Source organism: Pelodiscus sinensis, chromosome 31 (genome assembly GCF_049634645.1).
Source record: "Pelodiscus sinensis isolate JC-2024 chromosome 31, ASM4963464v1, whole genome shotgun sequence".
Lineage (NCBI taxonomy): Eukaryota > Metazoa > Chordata > Testudines > Trionychidae > Pelodiscus > Pelodiscus sinensis.
In genome coordinates, this window is record NC_134741.1 from 6,896,742 (window position 1) to 6,917,450 (window position 20,709).

The following is a 20,709-nucleotide window of genomic DNA, read 5'->3' on the forward strand; positions in this document are numbered from 1 at the left end:
CCTCACAAGTGCCGCGCACCTGGGGCCGGGGCCAGCGCTTCCCCCCCCCCGCAAGCGCCGCGCGCCCGGTGCCGATGCTCCCCGCAAGCGCCGCGCCATGTGCCCGGGGCCACACCAGCCCGGAGCACCTGGCGGGCGCATGCAAATGCCCCCGCGGGCGCCATGGCGCCCGCGGGCACCGTGTTGGGGACCACGGCTCTAGATTGTAAACTGCTCAGGGCAGGGATTGTCCCTGGCTGGGTTTTGTGCAGAGCCTGGATCTCATGTGGGTTTCGTGAGGGTTACTGTGAAGCAAATACAAGTAATAACATTAAATTCTAGTCATCAAATCTGTAACACCAACAGCTTCTAACCTCCCTTCTCCCTTCTCCAGGCTGAGCCATTGGTCAGCCTGCCACTGATTCATACGCCTCCCGTTCGGTAACGGGTCCTCATTTCCCCCAAGGGGGGCTGAGTACAGAAGGATTTCGCTGAGCATCTCAGAGAAGTTTCTCACATCTGGTGTCTTTAAAGACTTGGAATTTGGCCTCTGTTGCCCCCCAGCTTCTCCCAAGACAGGCAGGCTTCAGCTGGTTGGTGAGTTGCACTGGACCAGAGAACAGTCAGGGAAATTAGCCAGTGACTAAAACTTAGAGTAATTCCCCGCAGATGGGCAGCACCATGTGCGCTTGGTGCACACAGGACTCTCGGCTTGATCCTCCTCACAGAACAGCTTCAGCGCTTCCTAGTGCTCCCCACATATCCCACCTGTGCCCGCTCCCTTCATTACCTGAAAACGGAGCTGCCTGACTAGCTCCACCACGTTCGCCAGCTGCCTGTTGGGCTGGAGGGATCCCTGCTGCACAGGGTCCCTGCACAGCGGGCAGGGGATGGCTGGGTCGGGTCTTTCCCAGCACCGTCTGAGGCAGGTGCAGCAGAAATTATGCCCGCAGGCTGTGATCACCGGGTCCATGAAATACTCCAAGCAGACAGGACAAGTTACTTCCTTTCGGAGACTTTCCACTGCACTTGCTGCGGCCATGGCTCCCTCTGGGCTGGGGAAGAGGATCAGTTTCAATTTCCTGAGCTCAGGCTCTACCTGCCTCCAGCAACAATCAGCTGTTCCTCTCCCTGGAGCTGACTCAGGCAGTTTCCTGGAAAGGGAAGAGCCAGCAGGAGACACCCCAACCCTGGATGATGAGAAATGTCCCATACTCTGGCTCTGGCACCTGCCCCTGGGCTGGTGTGGAGGGTCTTTGGGGTGTCACATGTTGCCCAGAATCCACCAGCCTCTGCTGCTCAGCTCCCAGAACTGTGCCCATAAGGAGTGAGAGTGAAGCTTGTGCAGAATTCATTGTGTTTGATGTTGACAGATAAAGTAATAGTTGAGTATTTACATGGATCTGGTTACATGCTCTCAGTTTTACCATGTTTGATTTTCACAGCAGTGGAAAATGACAGGGGGAGGGGCAGGCAGTACTTGGCTCAGACAGTAACTATTTAGTGACAGGCACTGAGATTCAAACAGGAAAAACTTTATTATTAACCCACAAATTGTCAATGTGACTCTCAAAACAGACTAAGTGAAAGTCCTTCAAGGATAAGAAGTTCTCAAGCAGCCCGGCTCTTCCTGGGCTTGTGTGGAACTTTCAGTTACTATGATTGGAAAGATTTTTCCCCTCGGTTTGTGAGCGGACAGTGAGATCGAGGTTCGCTGGCATCTGCTCCCTCCAAGCCCAGTGACACCCAATTCTCAGGCCCAACACTTATCCCAGCTGGAATCCATGTTTCCGGGGCCCGATTCTGACGTGCGCTCAGGCTGCTTGGCTCGTTCTAAAGGAGCCTCAGTGTCACTAGCGCTGCCGATGTTAATGACTTTACGGGTCCCGCACAGGAGCGGCCAGGCCGGGTCGGACAAAGGCCCCCCCAGCCCCGTGTCCTGTCTGCCCAGTGCCCAGTGCGGGTGCCCCAGGGGGAGGGAACAGAACAGGGATCCCCAGTGACCCGCCCCCTGCGGCCCGTTCCCAGCGTCCTGCAAACAGAGCCCAGGGGCGGGGAGGGGTGGGGGCGGGAGCTGCCTGCCCAGGGCGAGGACCCGGCGCCCCCCCCCGCAGGTGACACGTTCTGGGGCCAGAGCCCGGCCGAGTCCGCGCGCTCCCGCCCCAGTGGAGCCCCGGCCCCGCCCCCTTCCGAGTCCCTGCCCCGCCCTCAGCGTCTCTGGGCGGCCCCGTCACTCCCGGCGGGACAGCGGGGCCAGGGGAATCCCCGTCAGAGCAAGGGGCGGGGCAATTTATGTCACTGATGATGCGGCCACGGGGGCGGGCAATTGTGCGTCACTGGGGCGTGACAGCCCGGGGAACCCCTGTCAATCGGAGCGAGAGCAAGGGGCGGAGCAAGCAACGTCACAGTGGGGGGCGGGGTCCGTTGGGCCCCAGCTGCGGCCAGTGGCTGCCACGGGGAGCGCTGAGGGCGCCGGGATGCAGACAGTGGAGGGGCGGGGGAAGGGGCAGGGGTTGCACCGCGGCAGGGGAGGGGGGCGCTGCCGGGTGTCAGGCTGCGAGGGGGCTCGTGGGACTCGGGGGAGATCGGACCCGTGGGAAAGGGCAGCGCATCGCCCCGGCCCGGCTCCCAGCAGCGGAAGCAGCATCTGCCCGGGGCCTGGGGGCGGGGCCAGGCATGTCTCGGTCTGAGCTAAGCCCCGGCACTGGATTCTGATCGGAATTACTGACCCGCTGCGCATGCGCGGTCTGACCGAGCCCGCCCCATTCCGAACCCCGCAGCCGGGTTTTCAGCGCGTTCCCGACCGTGCTCAGGCCCCGCCCACCTCGCAGCGGTTACAGCAGCGTCACGCGCTGCGCGCCCTGAGGTGGGAGCCGTTGTGAGGGGCCGTTGGCGCCGTTACTCGCTGCGGGGGAGGCCGCAGCCCAGCGGGAGGGAGCGGGGCGGGGAATTGGCGCGTCACAAACACTCAACCCGCGCGTGCCCCCCCCCTCGGGCTTCCTGATGCTCCCGCCGGGCTCGGGGTGTTTGCGGGGGGCGGGGCGGGGCTGTGAGGGGGCTGCAGAGTGTGCGGGGGGGGATTTAAACACAGGGTGGGGAGGGGCAAAGAGACCGGGGGGGGGGGGTCTGGCTGGGGCAGGGGACTGAGGGGCCCGGGGGGGAGGTGAGCGAAGCTTTGGGGGACTTTTTTGGTTTTTATTTTTGATTTTTTTTGTAGCCTCAGTGCTGGTGCCTCAGACCGACCCCCCCCCCCCCCCCCCCCCGAGCCTGCCCCCCCATTGCTGAGCTCAGGACAGTGACCCGGCCCCGGCCCCCAGCCCAGCGGCAGCCATGGCTGCAGAGAGCCCCGTGGAAAGTGTCCGGGAGGAAGCGCCGCGTCCCGTCTGTCTGGAGGATTTCACAGCCCCTGTCACTCTGGAGTGTGGGCACAATTCCTGCCAGGCCCCCCTCAGCCCTCAGGGCAGAGACACTGAGCAGCAGGGACCCCTCCGGCCCAACCGGCAGCTGGCAAACGTGGTGGAACTAGCCAAGCCGCTGAGTTTCCAGGCAGCACAGAGAGCAAGATGGGACGGGGTGTGCGGGGAGCACCAGGAGGCTCTGAAGCTGTTCTGTGAAGAGGATCAAACTCCCATCTGTGTGGTGTGTGACAGATCCCAGGCTCACATGGTGGTGCCCTTACAGGAAGCTGCCCAGGCGTACAAGGTACCGAGTTACTGTCCAGTGTGTTTTAATTACAGTGTTATTTCACTGACAGTCACCAGGCACAGTTGTGACACAGCTCTGTAAAACCTGCAAGAGATGCTGTAAAAAGTAAATGTTCTGGCTTTGTGGCAACTTACATAAGATACCTGATGTGGGAAATGTTTCTCTGAGGCTCTGAATCCTGAAACCCAGCCCTCACTGGTGACGGGGGGGGTGAGGGGGGGGTGTTTGCACAAGGGACGGTGTTAACAATCAGGGTATGTCTACACTACAGCACTAATTCGAACTAACTTAATTCGAATTAGTTAATTTGAACTAAGCTAATTCGAACTAGTATGTCCACATTGAGTGGACCCTGAACCAAAGTTAAGGCTGGCCAGAAGCAGTGCCGGCGGGGCATCAGGTTAGGACTTAAGAGTATGGAGCTGCTTCCTCGGGCTAGCCGAGGGCTGTGCTTCAAGGGACCCGAACCCCACCCCGGACAGACAGTTCAGGGTTCCCCGCTTGCTTGTCTACCTCGATGAGGTCCTGGCTTGGAGTGCCCTGAGTGCCCACACTCGGCACATCACAGCACTCGGCCATCAGCCCGTCTGCACTTGCCGCAGGCTGCCATCCGGGGGGGGTCAATCGGGGGGCTACAGGAGAGTTTCCATCCCGAGGAGCCCGCAGAGCCACCCCAGTCCTCCTCATCGGGGGCTCATACCCCATTCATCGCTCACATCCTTCCACTTACCCATCCCTAGCCCCCCTTCCTTATGTACAAAATAAAGGACACGTGTGGTCAAAAATAGAAACTCTCTTTATTTAACAAAACTGGGGGAGACTGGGAAAAGGAGGTGGAAGAGGGGAAGAGAGAGGGTGAGAGAGGGGAGGAGGGAGCTGGAAGGGGGAAGCCAGGGGAACAAGGAGGAGGGGAATACAGATGTGATCTCCTCACCCCAGAAAAGAGATTTTGGCCTTGGAAAGGGTTCAGAAAAGGGCAACTAAAATGATCAGGGGTTTGGAACAGGTCCCATATGAAGAGAGGCTAAAGAGACTGGGACTTTTCAGCTTAGAAAAGAGAAGACTAAGGGGGGGATATGATAGAGATCTATAAAAGCATGAGTGGTGTGGAGAGGGTGCATAAAGAAAAGTTCTTCATTAGTTCCTATAATAGAAGGCCTAGAGGACAGCAAATGAAATGAATGGGTAGCAGGCTTCAAACTAATAACAGACAGTTCTTCTTCACAAAGCAAATAGTCAACCTGTGGAACTCCTTGCCGCAGGCTAGAACTATAACAGAGTTTAAAGAGAAGTTAGATAAAGTCATGGAGATTAGGTCCATGGAGTGGTATTAGCCAGGGGATAGAAATGGTGTCCCTGGCCTCTGTTTGTGGAAGGCTAGAGATGCATGGTATGAGACAAATGGCTTGGTCATTGTCTTGGGTCCATCCCTTCCAGGGTACCTAGTGTTGGCCACTGTCGGCAGACAGGGTACTGAGCTAGATGGACCTTTGGTCTGACCCAGTACGGCCGTTCTTATGTTCTAAGCTCAGGGTCGGGGGTCTCACTGGACCACCTTGATTTTCATGCAAACCTGCTCCTAGGTGGCCAGGCTGGCAGCTGTCCTGCCCTAGATGGCCACTTTCCTGTGCCTAGTGCGGAGGTCGTGGACGTTGGACGCCTCCCCCCAAACCTGGATGAAGTCCACAATCTCCGCACTAGACCAGGCGGGCGCCCACTTTTGCAGCCCCGGGCAGACTCCTGGGAGCTGCCAGCCTGGTCCCGGGAAGAGGCGGAGGGTTGGGTGGCAGCGGGTGGCTGGCTCATGCCATGCCAGGTGCAGGGTCTGCTGGCTGGGTGCTGGGAGGCTTGCACCTTGCATGGGCACCGTAGCCAGACGGTGCCCCTTTAAGGGCTCCGGGGCCGGGAGGGGGGCAGATGAGTTTCCCTGGTGGTGCCCAGAGTGGCCACCAGGGCAAGCTGGGAAGGGCTAGCCTCCCACTAGTTCGAATTAAGTGGCTACACAGCCCTTAATTCGAACTAGGCGTTAATCCTCGTAGAATGAGGTTTACCTAGTTTGAATTAAGCGCTCTGCTGGTTCGAATTAAGTTCGAACTAGCGGTTTGCCTGTCTAGCGCCTATGAAAGTTAATTCGAAGTAACAGCTGTTAGTTCGAATTAAATTTGTAGTGTAGACATACCCTCGAAGAGGTTTAGATCGCAGGAGGTACAAGCCACTCTGTCAGTGAGCTGCCTTGGGATTGGAGAAGAGGAGGTTACAAGCTGTTAATGATCAGAAGAACAATCTGTCATTTGCCTTATAGATCCGCAATGGCAGCAGGGACCTGCAGAACATCCAGCAAGGGAAAATCCCTTCTCTGAGCAGGTCACAATCCAGTTAGACAAACTGTGGGAAGGGAAGGTGGGGCAGCACCTAGTCGCTCATAGTCGCCAAGCATGTCAGGGATAGAGTTTAGCACCGTACCCTGTTAGACTTACACTGCTCCCTGCCCCTCAGCATCACTGAATAGTGATGAAGTGTGGCCCTTTAGGAGGGAAAGATGCCTTGATAAAGCCCTAGGTCCAGCAGGGAGTGAAGGTTTCTAATAGGGATACTGAACTTCTGGGGTGCTCCGTGAGGGGTTAAACTTCAATGCAGCCACTGACACTAGATGAGGTTGCTGAGCTGGATGCTGTGTGGGGTCCCGAGTGCCTTCACTCCACCCATAGCAGGACTTCAGGAAGTGCAGGTCCATGCCAGACACAACTAGGATTCAACTGGATTGTAGCAAGAGTTCAAACTGGTTAACTGAAGAGCTAATGCTTATCGGTGCCAGTTACTGGTTAAACTCCCCACTGCCCCAGCAGTGCCTGGTTCCCTCTGGCAGCTAACATCAGTCTGCAGCTGCTGGGAGTTCCTATCAGCCAGCTGTCCTTGTGGCCACCCCCGGCAGACCTCGCGAGAGATCCCCGGCCCAGGAGAGCCCATTTCCGCTACCAGCCCTACCTGTCAGCAGGTTAAAAAACTCCTGTCTCTGATAAAATTGTGATCAGTTACATAATTAGTATTGTTAAGCATTTTTACCTCCCTAATCCCCACCTGCTTCATTCTTTATAAAGGTGCCACCACTGATCCTTCCCCCACCCTTGTAGGTGTCCTGCTGCATCCTCAGTCTCTTCTTGTGTCTTTTTCTATGGACACAATCATGTCCAGGGCAGAGTCCCTGCTGAAGAGGGGCAGAGCTCCACAAAACTGGGACTCTCTTAAAGGCAGACAAATGGGCTCCCGACATCTGATGGGGTTTGCCCCTGTGCTTATCTGTTTCTTCAGGAAAAATTGGAGGCCCATTTGAAGACTCTGAGGGAAGAGAGAGAAAAGGTGCTGGGAAGGAAAACAATAGCAGAAGGGACACGCCAGGAGTATCTGGTAGGTGCCTGTGGTTTGAAACAGCAGGGACTGGCAGTGGGAGGACTGTTAGGAGGCAGACTCATGTGACATTGGGCTTGTTTGTGTTTCTCCTGGATTGTGGATTGCAGGGTGAGATCCATGTGTAGACAGGCCCTGAGCATCCATGTCAGTGCATGAGTTAATGTCCAGCCTTTGTAGCTTTCCCAGAAATCCTCCTCAAGGGAGCTGAGTGTCCCCCTAAAGGGCTGCCTGCTCACTTGGTGTATTAACATGTTTCTCCTTTTTCCTCCTGGGTATCTCTGTCAGGCTAGTGCTGAGTCTTGCCTCGTGCTGCTCAGGGTCTGAATTTCCAGAGCCCATGAATATCAAAAGATGCTGCCCATGACAGACATGGGAACATCCCTTTCAGAGGGACACAGGGCCCAAAGGAGATGCTGGGAGAGCCACCTCTGCCTACTAACCACAAAGTACAGTCAAATGTGACACATTTTAGGGTTTTCTAAGAAATTCTCCCTGCTGCGCACTCAGCTCTCCATGAAAGGGTCCTGGGCTCCATACATGCCCTTGACCAACCCTTTCCCTGTTTCCATACAGAAATGGACCCAAGCCAAGAGGCAGATGATTGTGGCCGAGTTTCAGCAGCTGCGGCAGTTCCTGGAGGAACAAGAGCGACTCCTGCTGGCCCAGCTGGAGAAGCTGGACGAGGCGATTGAGAGGCTCCAAACTGACACTGTCGGGAAACTCTCTGCGCAGATTTCCCATCTCAGCAAGGGGAAGTGTCAGAAGCCAGCGAGTGAATTCCTGCAGGTGAGACTGAGGGAGAAACGTCCCAGCTCCCCACTCAGGGAAGGGAGGCTCCTGAATCACAAGTGCTGAGGTCCAGCTATTAGATCTTGGTGTAACTCCATGTGCATTGCTGCCATGTGAGTAACTGCCATGCTTTGTAAAGTTACAGGCACAGAGCTACTAGAGATCGTAAAGCCCCATTTGCTCAGGGGATCCATGTTCCTGGGGTCAGGGCAGAGACTCTCTTCCCATGTTTGCAAAATCCCGTCCCTGAGGTCCCCTGTGTGTGTCCAATGGGGCTGAGAGTCTTTTCTCTGTCTTTTTTCTAGGACGTCAGGAGCACCCTGAGTAGGTACGTGGCTCTCACTCCCCTCACGCTGCACAGCACAGGGAAAGAGCTTGGAGCTGATGTTAGCACCACATCTCCACAGGGCTCTAAGAGCCAAATGTTAGACACGAATATCTCTGACTCATTTAATTCTGCGGGTCTCACCCTCACACAGCAGACTCTGGAATTCCCCATTCAGGGCACAGTCTGACCTCAAGTGTTTCCTGGAGCTGTCACCTCCCTGTGGACTGTGGGGTGGAACATGGGCCTGTCACTGCTGTGCACTGGGCACATTCAGCCCAGGGCAGCAAGGACCAAGAGTCTATCCCACCTGAGGGCTGTTTGGAGACCTGTGTGGAAGGAGCTGGGGATGGAAGAGCTGGTGTCTCACTCTAGTCCCTACTAGACAGATTCCTTCAGCCTTTCACCTGGGAACCTCCTGTCCCTCAACGCCTAGAGGCCAAGGAGTGAGTTGGTCATGAAGACTCAATTCCCCTTTTGTCCCCCAGCTAGTCTCCCCAGGACAGAAGTGAAGAACAGCAATGGGACCTTTTAGGGGAAGGTTGCATGGCCATGGACTGTGTTGCTGGGAAAATTGGAGGAATTCTGACTCCAGGCCTGTTAGAGCTGAGACTCACTAACCAGAACTTATCAGCAGTAAATGAAATACAATCACATGGAATTGTTTCTGTCCAGGTGTGAGACGGGGCAGGTCCAGGTGCCGGAAGAGATTTCTCTTGAACTAGAAGAACAAGTCAGAGGTTTCTCCCAGAAAACGATTGCTCTGTCGGAGACTCTGAGGGAGTTCAAAGGTACCTAGAAGGGATGGCAGAGGGGAAACTGGCTCAAGTATCTGAGACCATTGAATCTGGCCTATGAAGCCAACCTGCCCCTGCCTCAATTCCCACATGGAGAATGACGGTCCCATCACACTGCTCTCCTTAGAGACACTGAGCGAACAGACCCAACTGCTTGCAGATAGAGCCAGGGGTTTGCAAACTCTGAACCTCCCATTCAGAGATCAAAATGGCCAAAGTTACTGTGATGGCCACGTGTTCCGCCACCACAGCTCCACGTTATGACAAGAGGCAGTAAGTGAATGAGAAACCAAGTGGGAGGGGGTGAGGAGGGAAAAGTAAATCTCACTTACAGCTTCTCTCCTGGGACAGGTTGCGGGGATGTTGGTTCCATTGCTGGGAGGTGCCCGAGTGAGAGAGAGAATGAAAGTTTCAGGCTCTTTCATACTCAATTCCTGAGTGTGTCTCTGTCTGGTCTCTGATACAATTGAAATGCAGAGTTCAGAGAGGGTACATTGTTATAAATAGGAGAGCCTGGAATCTCACCTCTCTTATCCCTTCCCCCACCAGACACTCTGCCCTCTGCACTGGAGAGAGCAAAAGGAAAGTCCCTGGGAGCTTTCAGACAAGGTGAGTTTGCAGGTGGAAATTCTTTAAATGATGAGAAAATTCTAGTGAAAACATCTTCATGGGATTGTCATTGAAGTTACCAACCAAACCCAGTGACCACGGTGCACACAGCCCCAGGGGCGCTGCATGGAGACCTGCAGACACTTAGAGAAACAGTGATCTATGAGGTATGATGCTAAATGGGTGAAGTTAAAGCCCACAATGGACAGCACCTTTAAGCTCAGATTACACTGCTCAGTCAGTTTCAATATGGGGTTGATTTCCAGCAATAAATAGTCTGAGAGCTGACTGGCTTCCACTACAGGCAGTCCCCAGGTTACGTACAAGATAGGGACTGTAAGTTTGTTCTTAAGTTGAATTTGTATGTAAGTCGGAACTGGTACATATTGTAGGGGAAACTCTAGCCAAACATTTCTCCAGAGCTCAGTTTTATTTTCCCACACCTCACTTCCCTCAGTCCTTTATTCTCAAGCTGAGGTGTCTGCTGAGAAAAGCCGCTCTGCATCTCCCTGGTCTGCTGGGGGGGGTGGGCGCTAGCTTCGCGTCTCCCTGGTCTACTGGGGGGAAGCAGCTAGTGCGGGGTTGCCTCACCCCGTTTGTAAGTAGGGATCCGATGTAAGTTGGATCCATGTAACCCGGGGACTGCCTGTATATCAGTTCATTCAAGGCAAGAAACTGCTGGATCCCCAAGGGCTGTTACGTCTAGTGCAGGCCTGGGTAAAATACAGCCCATGGGTCGGATCCACCCTACCAAGCCATTGGATCCAGCCCACAGATGCCACTCCCCATCTCAAGTCACTCAGAAATCAACTGTGAGCCTGGAGGGGAGGGGGGAAGGCTTCAGGCACTGCTTCCACCCCCGGGACAATCTCATTGGCCAGTTTCTGGCGAGAAACAAAGCACCGTGCCCCCTTCCCTCTGGGTCATAATTATTCATACACCCTCATGGCCCTGCAGCCTGTGAGAGGGTTGGGCAGGCTCCCTGCCTTCCTGAGGTGCTTGGCCTCTGGCCAGGAGTCACTCACATAAGTCTCCTGTCCAGAGCTTGCCTCTGCCACCCCAACTTCTCCCTTCCCCTCCTAATCTCTGCTCCCCACTCCTGTCCCGCACTCTGCATACCCAAACTCTGTCCTCCTGCTGCAGCTATATATGCAAGAGCTCTCACTGGTCAGAAACCCACAGTCCCTTATTTGTCCACAACTGAACAAAGAACTGGTGGATTCTCCATCTCTTGATGTCTTCAAGTCACTGGGGGACTTTCTAGAAAATACACCGTGGGAAAACAGAGCTTTGTGCCTGGGTAACTGGACTACGTGTAATGGCTTGTGCCACTGAAGGGGTCAGACTGCATGACTGAGGGTATCTTCTGATCCCATTAATTCATGAATTTTAAGATCTCACCCTGGAAACACTCAGCACACATGTTTAATAATAAGCATCTGAATGGTGGTGTTCCTTTCCACAACACAGAGTCAGTGAAGGTGTTTATAACGTCTCTGTCAGATGAGAGAGCAAAGTTTGTGCTGCAAATCCATGAATGAAGACTAAGGGTTTCAAATACAACAGTCTACATTTAGCCTATGTCCATATTCAAGCAGATGAATATGTGGCTTGTTATAAGAAACACTGGGTGCTGAGAACTAAATCCCATTGTTGCAGAGGCAGTAATGTTGTAACTCACGCCAGGTACAGACAGAAATAAATATGGATTTGGGATCTAACTCCTGTGTGCTGTTTATGGCATATCTAGACTAAAACTTTTGCCCACAATGGCGGAGTCTAGCATGTGTGTCACCAGGCGTACCTGTCTGTACCTGGCATGAGTTACAACATTACTGCCTCTGCAACAATGGGATTTAGTCTGGGCAGAATGGGGATGTGGAAAGGATTAAAGCCCCTTCTGAAATGTCTCCCTCTTCTCCCCCTGCCAGGCTGCAGAACACCCATGTTTGTCTCCAGCTCAGCCCCCGGCCTGCAGAGCCAGGGACAGGATTTGGCCGTGGCAGAACCTGTGAGCTTCGAGGAGGTGGCTGTGTGTTTCTCTGAGGAGGAATGGGCTCTGCTGGACCCAGGCCAGAGAGCCCTCTACAGGGATGTGATGCAGGAGAATTATGAGGCTGTGAACTGGCTGAGTAAGGATTCCTGTCCTTTTGGGTAACAGCAGCTGGGTGGGGTCTGGAGCATCTGGGTTGGGTTTGGTTCAGGGTTATTCATTGCCTCTGCCTCCAATGTCAGGAGTATCTGCCCCAGTAGTCCTGGCTCTTCTGTGAAAGACTGTCCCCTCCGTGCTCCCTCCCAGGGAAAACAGATTCAGGTCTCATTCCACTTCCCCCCCATCTTGCTCATCTTGTGCTATGACCAGAGGTGTGAGTGGAAGGGCTCAGGCAGGAACAGCAGGTACCAGAGGTCTGGGTCTGGGTCTGTCTGCTGTTAGTGGCTGCAGGGTCCCCTTGTGGCAGTGTGCTCAGGCACTGGAAGGAGAGTGCGGTTGCCAGAGTCCTTCCCTGCCTGTAGCTAATCTCTGTGACATGCTGGTACTTGTCAGTGAGAGGGGCTGGATGCTGGCGCTGAGGGAGGGTGGATGAGGCAGTTCACGCTCTGCGAGTATTTTGTCTGAGGTAGCTCTGTAGTAGAGAAAAGTGAGCAGAGCTCCCCTTGCATTTCAGGCACAGGCTGGGTCTCCTTTCAAAAGTTCAGCTTCATTCTCTCTGGGGCTCACTTGTCTCTCTGTGCAGCGGAGATAAATCATGTCACCTGTCTTGTATTTTTATATCTTCAGGTAGGAACTTTTTCTTCCTGTGTGAATGTCTGGGTTCATGCTCAGGAGACCTGTGTTCAGTTTTCTGCCTGTCAAAGTCCTCCTGTGTGACCTTGATCAAGTCCCTTAGACTCTCTGTGTGCGGTCAGCTCTCTCTTTACTAGCTTTTATAGAGTGTCCCTGTTTCTCAGGGCTGGGCAGGATACTTACACTAAAGAGGGGTGATGCTTAGCTCCATATGAGCACTGCAATAGCACAGTGTGGTCCTGATTTAAACCAGAGTTCCCAGGTGCTGCCGTGATTGATAATTTTGCTTCCTGCAGTGACTGCAGTGCCATAGGAGTTGCTACTAGCGCCACAGAGCGTTGATACGGCTGTTCAGGGCTTCTGGAGTCTTGATGCCAGTGGCAGAACGTGAAGCTTATCCATGTAGCACACCACAGGGTTGCCGCTAAGAAAGACCCAGGCTCCATTCGGAGGCTAAGGCACTCGGCCAGGTTTATTGTGAAAGGAGCAGGGTGCTAGTGTCCCAGCACCTCAGGCACAGGTATAGTGAGACTTGTCCCTACCCAATAATGGTACCAGCTCAGTCAGCAGCTAGAACACTGCCCCTCAGCCAATATCAACATGATCCTCCTGTGGCTTCTCCTCTCATATTGACCAAAATAAAATGCATGTTGCTTTCCATGTGTTGCTACCCCACTTGGCCTTCTGCCTGTTTGTTTGAACAAAACATCCATATCCATTATCCCCTCATCCCACTCTTGTGCACAAGGGTCAGTGAGCTATCTGTTAGGACTGTGTGTTTGCAGTTACTGCAGAGAGCGTTGAGTTGATTGCCCTCCTCCTGCTCAGGAATGTGATTTCTTGGTTAGTTGGTACCAGTGCTCCACCATTCTGCCAAAGCCTGGCTTGTTTTAGTTCAAAAATAATGGACATAAGATAATCCTAGTCATCAGATCAGAATTTTCCCATTGACTCGTCACACAGCACATTCACACAAGGTTTCTTGCGATTGTGTGACAGTGTTAGCACAGTGATCTCCATGGTCACATCACAGGTGGCTCTTCTGAACACTAAATGCAGGTCCAAGAAGGGGTGGAGGCAAAGCTGAGGGGAAGGCGCTCACAAGGTGCAAATGTGGTAGATTCTGTGCCTCCCTGGAGCGGCCCCAAATCAAAGGCCAGGCTCACCAGACTGGGAAACCACACAAAGGCTGCTGCTGGCAGAGTAGAACTGAGGTTACAGACGGGTAGCTGAGTAACAGCCACAAGCATCAGAGAAGCAACATGACCCAGCTTCACCCTGGCTGGTCGCTGGAGAAGCCTCATGCCACCCTGGGCAGCTGCGGGAATGGCAGCTGTTGTGGGCAGCTAGCAGGGCCCACCCAGACACAGGTAGTCAGGATCGGGAGACAGGAGCATAGGCAGGCCCTGAAGAAGCCTGCCAAGGATTCACTTAGCTGCTCAGATACCTTCCTCTGCCTCCTTCTGGCCCAAGTAGAACATCTGAGCCAAAGAGCAGGGGGAGCCAAGCCCACCAGCCAGGAGCTTTGTGGACAGAGCCTTGGGGAACTAGAGCTAGTCCTTCCTCTCCAAGTCCTAGTGACCTGGCATGTGGCTGCTACAGTCTGAGCCCTGTCTGGGGACCTTGGTGTCAGACCTGCCAGCCCTCCCTAGGGCTCCCCTTCTGAACAGTGTGTCTCTGTCCTGCCCTGAGATACTGGGGAAGAGGGGGATGGAATGGGCTTTGAGGGGGACTGAGTTGTACCCTAGAGAGTGCAGCAGAGTGCTCAGCTCCCCTGGGGAAAGAGCTGGGCCATTCTCAAGGTGTGGGGGGGTGCACCTTTACTACAGGTGTGTGTGTCCTGGGCTCTTGGAAAGGAGCCACTCTGGATGGGTGACTCAGATCCTGACTCTGGAAGCAGTAATGGCACAGACCTTAATGAACAAGATCAGCACTTGATTAATTACTGTGCAAACAGGATTTCCAGTCTCTGAAGTTCATGTGATCTCCTGGGTGGAGCGAGAGGAGAGGTTGCAGGTCCCAGATCACCAGAGCCGTGAGGAAGGAGAGATCATCAGTGGCATCCACACAGGTGAGAAATCAGTTAAAAATGCCTCAGAAACCAACTTATAGCAGGTGTTACTTGTGTGTTTTCATGAAGTCTGTCTGATTCTTTAGCCTGTCTTCAACTTGAGCCAGAGCATGGTGGATGAGGAAAGGCTGGTTTTCTCTTCTGTGGAAGAGTTGTGAAGAAGGAGGGTGAACTCAGCTCATGATAATTCAATCATTATTTGAGCGTGTGTCCCCTTTTCTATTCCTCTTTCAGAGTTTTCTTTCAGCTCATCATAGAGAATAACTCCTGTCTGGATTATTTCTCTATCCCCGTGGTCCCCAACACGGTGCCCGCGGGTGCCATGGCGCCCGCGGGGGCATTTGCATGCGCCCACCAGGTGCTCGGGGCTGGCCTGGCCCCGGGCACATGGCGCACGGTGAGCGCCGGCCCCAGGGGCATGGCGCTTGCGGGGAAGGAGGGGGAGTGCCAGTCCCGGGCGCGCGGCGCTTGTGCGGGGGGGGAGGGGAGTGCCAGCCCCGGGCGCGCAGCCCTTGGAGGGGGCCTCGCCCCCGGGCATGCGGCTATTGGGGGGGCCGCCCCCGGGCATGCGGCTATGGGGGGGGGCCGCCCCCGGGCACGCAAGTGTCCCTGCCCCCTGGCGCCCGGCAGGCGAATGGCCATGCCCCCTGGCGCCCGTCAACCTCAAAAGGTTGGGGACCACTGCTCTATCCCAACAGGTGATGGGATGCTGACTGAGAACCATGATATTGTGCAGCAGGAGGAATCGGAGCAAGTGTCTCCATGTGGGATGTTACTGGGAAGACCTGAAGGGCATGTTTCCCAGATACGTGAGCAGGGAGAGACTTGCGAGAGTCAGCATAGCCCAGAAAGGCAGCATGAAAACCATCCAGGAGGGGGACAGGATAAATCCAGTCACAGGAGCAGAGGGGAGAAAAGAAACACAGAAACCATTCAACAGAAAATCCCCCATCAACAGTCACCCTGCACTTGTAATGACTCTGAAACTCCTATTGAACATCAAAGAGCCCACACAGGAGAGAAGCCCTTCAAGTGCTCTGACTGTGGGAAAAGCTTCAGTAGAAGCGATCACCTTGTAAGACATAGGAGGACCCACACAGGAGACAAACCTTTCAATTGCTCTGACTGTGGGAAAAGCTTCCATCAGAATTCACACCTTGTTAACCATAGGAAGACCCACTCGGGAGACAAACCTTTCAATTGCTCTGAGTGTGGGAAAAGCTTTAGTAGAAGCGAACACCTTGTTACCCATAGGAGGACCCACACAGGAGACAAACCTTTCAATTGCTCTGAGTGTGGGAAAAGCTTCAGTAGAAGTGAACACCTTGTTACCCATAGGAGGACCCACACAGGAGAGAATCCTTTCAATTGCTTTGACTGTGGGAAAAGCTTCAATGAGAAGTCACACCTTGTTAGACATAGGAGAACCCACACAGGAGAGAGACCTTTTAATTGCGCTGACTGCGAGAAAAGTTTTAGTACAAGTTCAGAGCTTGTTATCCATAGGAGGACCCACACAGGGGAGAAACCTTTCAATTGCTCTGATTGTGGGAAAAGCTTCAGTCAGAGGTCAAACCTTGTTACACATAGGAGGAGACACACAGGAGATAAACCTTTCAATTGCTCTGACTGTGGGAAAGGCTTTATCAGGAGATCAGACCTTGTTCTCCATAGGAGAACTCACACAGGAGAGAAACCTTTCAATTGCTTTGACTGCGGGAGACGCTTCAGTCAGAAGTCACGGCTTGTTAGACATAGAAGAACCCACGCAGGAGAGAAACCCTTTACCTGCTCTGACTGTGGGAAAAGCTTCAGTAGAAGCGCACACCTTGTTAGACATAGGAGAACCCACATATGAGAGCTACCCTTCACCTGCTCTGACTGCAGGGAAAGCTATAGTCAGTGCTCCTGCCTTACTAATCATCAGATTAAAACATAAAAGAGAGTCGCCTCATAACAGCTCTGATTGCAGACAAGGCTTCAAATACAGGTCAGACTTTAACATAAGAATGGCCATACTGGGTCAGACCAAAGGTCCATCTAGCCTAGTATCCTGTCTTCCAACAGTGGCCAGTACCAGGTGCCCCAGAGGCAGTGGACCGAAGATGATGATCAAGCAATTTGTCTCCTGCCATCCTTCTCCAGCCTTTGACAAACAGAGGCGAGGGGCACCATTCCTTACCCCCTCGCTAATATCCTTTTATGGATCTAATCTCCATGATTTTATGCAGCTCTTTTTTAACCTCTGTTACAGTCCTAGCCTTCACAGCCTCCTCTGGCAAGGAGTTCCACAGGTTGACTGTGTGCTATGTGAAGAACTTTCTATTATTAGTTTTAAACCTGCTACCCATTAATTTCATTTGGTGTCCTCTAGTTCTTATATTATGGGAACAAGTAAATAGTTTTTCTTTTTACCCTCTCCCCACCACTCATGATTTTATATACATACCTCTATCATATCCCCCTCAGTCCCTTCTTTCTGAACTGAAAAGTCTCAGTCTCTTTAGCCTCTCCTCATATGGGACCCATTCCAAACCCTTAATCATTTTAGTTGCTCTTTTCTGAACTATTTTAATGCCAAAATATGTTTTTTGAGGTGAGGAGACAACATCTGTACACAGTATTCAAGATGTGAGTGTGCTATAGATTTATATATGGGCAGTAAGATATTCTTCATCTTAGTTTCTGTCCCTTTTTTTAATAATTCCTAACATCCTATTTGGTTTTTTGACTGCTGCTGCACACTGTAGACATTTTCAGAGAACTATCCACAATAACGCCAAGATCTCTTTCCTGATTAGTTGTAGCTAAATTAGCTCCCATCATATTGTATGTATAGTTAGGTTTATTTTCTCCAATGTGTATAACTTTACACTTATCCACATTAAATTTCATTTGGCATTTTGTTGTCCAGTCACTCAGTTTGGTGAGATCTTTTTTTGAAGTTCTTCATAGCCTGCTTTGGTTTTGACTATCTTGAACAGTTTAGTAACATCCGCAAACTTGGCTACCTCACTGCTCACCCCTTTCTCTAAATCATTTATTAAGTTGAATAGGATTGGTCCTAGGACTGACTCTGGGGTAACACCACTGGTTACACCTCTCCATTTTGAAAATTTACCGTTTATTCCTACCCTTTGAACCTGTTCTCAATCCATGGAAGGATCTTCCTGGTTATCCCATGATAACCTAATTTACACAAGAGTCTTTTGTGATGGACCTTGTTAAAGGCTTTTTGGAAATCTAAGTACACTGTATCTACTGGATCCCCCTTGTCCATGTGTGTGTTAAACATAAGACAACCTACAGAGGAGAGAGAACTATTCAGCTGCTCTGACTGTGGGGAAAGCTTCAGTCAGAGCTCAACTCTTGTTAGCCATTGGAGAACCTACAGGGGGAAGAAACCTAGAACCTGAGTTCCCTGTAAGCTATGTGGCCAGGTGGCTGTGCCTCAGCCTGTTAAATGCCATATGAGCTGATAGGGCTTTGGTGGGGAGAGATACCTCTACCCACTGGTCTCAACCCCAGCCCAGTCCTGCTGGGCCAGAGGACAGTTGGCTATCCCATGTCCCCAGCCCCAGAGTTACCATGGCAGGAAGAGGTGTGTCTCCTTCCTCCCCCTTCACAGTAACACGTGTGCTGGGGCAGCAAGAGCTTGTGGCAGTCTTTTCTCCTTAATGTAGACTTTCAGAGGCCTACATGTCAGTCCCCTCCATCTTTAAGATCACAGTCCCAGATAGAGCCTTCAATCAGTAGTCCTAAGATCTTCCATCCATGAGTGGAGTGAGTTTTTTCTTGTGCACAGAATGACATCCTGTGCGCTTTTTCAGATGTGTGCCTTCGTGGCACCCATGAGTTATTGAGAGTTTTACACACACACACGTACAATTTAAATTATGGAAGAAATATACTAAACCAAAGGATAATTAGCAAGGTGCGTGACCCTGCACACATGGAGCCTGAAAATGTACCAGTCTCATTCCCACCCAGCCTTGCTCTACTGTTCCTGCATCCATGAGCTCCCCATCTCCTGCACCCTCATTCTGTGCACCCTTTGCCACCAACCCTGCATTGTGCCCCTAACTTCTGCAGTGTCCCCTTCATCCCAACCCCTGCACTTTCCTCCCAGTCTAATCTAGTCCTAGGCTGTGTCTAGACTGTCCAGTTTTTCCAGAAAATCAGCCGCTTTTCCGGAAAAACTTGCCAGCTGTCTACATTGGCCACTTGAATTTCCGCAAAAGCACTGACTTCCTACTGTAAGAAATCAGTGCTTTTTGCGGAAATACTATGCTGTTCCCGTTCGGGCAAAAGTCCCTTTTGTGCAAAAGGGCCAGTGTAGACAGCTGAGATTTGTTTTCCGCAAAAAAGCCCCGATTGCCATTTTTGCAATCGGGGCTTTTTTGCGGAAAAGCGCGTCTAGATTGGCCACAGATGCTTTTCCGCAAAAAGTGCTTTTGCGGAAAAGCGTCCGTGCCAATCTAGACGCTCTTTTCCGAAAATGCTTTTAAAGGAAAACTTTTCCGTTACAAGCTGTGACGTAGTGGGGGTACTTGCTGGGCTGTGGTGACCCCTGCTGTCTGGAGCAAGACCCAGCAGGGAAAACCTCACTAGGCAGAGGTAATGCCAAACTTGTTGAACCAGTGGCCAGACACCCCCCATGGAGAGGAACAAAGGAAGGTGGATGCTGCCCTGGCTGGGGGGCAGGGCTGGAAGTTAGTGAGTTGGTTGCTGGCTGTCGGAGGGCATGGAGGAGAGCCTAGGGGAAGGGGCTCGAGTTTAGGGGCCCAGTCTCCCCCATCTCAAGGGGGCCTGAGGCATCCTAGCCCAGTTCCTGTAACCAGATTACATCTGTGCTGCGCTGTGCTGGAGGAGCAATAAACCACCCTCAATTCCACTGGCTGGTGCAGTCTGTTTGTGCCATTTCGGGGTGCAGGAGACGGGGAACCCCCAACGCGCCGTCACACAAGCATTTCTGGAAAATCATGCCGGTGTACACGTAGCCATAGTTTAACCCAGCCCCTTAATTAACAGAAGCATCACCAACTCGGCTGAGGTCTATGAGTAGAGTCCTAGATTAACACAAGCCTCGCCTTCTCCAGGCTGAGGCTCCCCAGTGAGGGGTTTGGATCAACAGAAACGCAGCCTTCCAGGCTATGGTCCTGCAAGAAATGTCTTTACTTAGCAAGTGCACAGCCTTCTCGGCTCAAGTCCACAGGTAAGTGTCTCTAGTTCACCAGTGCACAGCCTTCTCAGCTCAAGACCAATGACAGGGAACTCTTAGAGTAGGCTAGCAAAGGCTAGCCCCTGGATTGGAGGTAGCAGGACCCAGGCCCTCTTCCTCCACTGGGTCCCAATTCAGAACCCTAGGGGCAGGGAAACAGTCCACTGCCCGGGTTGGTGCGAACAAGCCAAAACTCACCAACCCCCACAGGGTCATTAAAGTATTCCCACCCTGGGCCACTTTCTTCTATGCAGCAGCTGCCCTACCTGGGCTGGGGCCACTGAAGAACTCTGTGCCCGTGATGCCACCAGGAGCCCATTGAGGGCTTTGTACCTCCAAGAGGCTCTGGAGGAGAGTTTCAGACAAGGACACCTGTGAGACTCTCCCCTGGGCATCCCCACATGGGGCCTCTACATTCCCCTCTGTGCCTCCCCTCCCCCAACCTTTCCCCTGCTCTCCCTTCCCACTTTCCTCTCCCCCTGCCCCTGCCGGTAAAACAAACTTGCCTTTTCCCTGCTGAAAGAACAAACTGGTTTTCATGTGGGGAATGTAGAAGTGGGGAGTGGCTGGGTAAAGAACCTGGGAGGGAGGAGGAGGCTGGTGGAGAGGTGAGGAAGGGAGAGGTGGGGCTCAAAGATGGGGCTGGAACTGGCGCCTGCCTCTGGTGGCCCCAGTGCTTCATGGGTGGGGGCCTCAGCAGCCATGGAATGGCTCCAGGGGGAGAAGCCAGAGGAGCAGGGGCAGCTGCAGGCTCAGAGGGAACTGGAGCAGGAACTGGAGCAGGAGTGAGTTTGGGTTGGGGAGGGCCAGCTGCCAGACCACTGAAGCAGACAACCAAGCAGTTGGCAGCAGCACTATGTGCCACGTGATCCAGGCCACCTGGAAATATTTAACCTTTGTGGCTTGGGTGCCTCCTCCCTGCAGGGTGCCTTGAGATAGCCACTGTGGCAGCAGGAATTTGGACATTGTCACTCCATTGAGAACAATGGAGGGAAGAGAAGAGTTTCCCTGCTATTGGAG

General features: G+C 52.9%; 1 protein-coding gene across 4 annotated transcripts in view; it reads left to right on the plus strand.

Moving 5' to 3' along the window:
- The first annotated feature begins 3,228 nt into the window (after positions 1 to 3,228).
- LOC142821516 (uncharacterized) overlaps positions 3,229 to 20,709 on the plus strand; it is a 369,045-nt gene continuing 351,564 nt past the window's right edge. For 3 of the 4 annotated variants that reach the window (XM_075912664.1, XM_075912665.1, XM_075912666.1), the window contains exons 1-4: positions 3,229 to 3,681; positions 6,994 to 7,089; positions 7,666 to 7,878; positions 8,187 to 8,209. In XM_075912664.1, the coding sequence (XP_075768779.1) occupies positions 3,310 to 3,681; positions 6,994 to 7,089; positions 7,666 to 7,878; positions 8,187 to 8,209 (704 nt within the window). In that variant the 5' untranslated portion in view covers positions 3,229 to 3,309. Of the gene's footprint in view, positions 3,682 to 6,993; positions 7,090 to 7,665; positions 7,879 to 8,186; positions 8,210 to 8,881; positions 8,998 to 9,552; positions 9,613 to 11,543; positions 11,745 to 14,354; positions 14,469 to 15,166; positions 17,386 to 20,709 lie in introns of those variants that run through there. The other variant, XM_075912667.1, reaches the window with a different exon arrangement.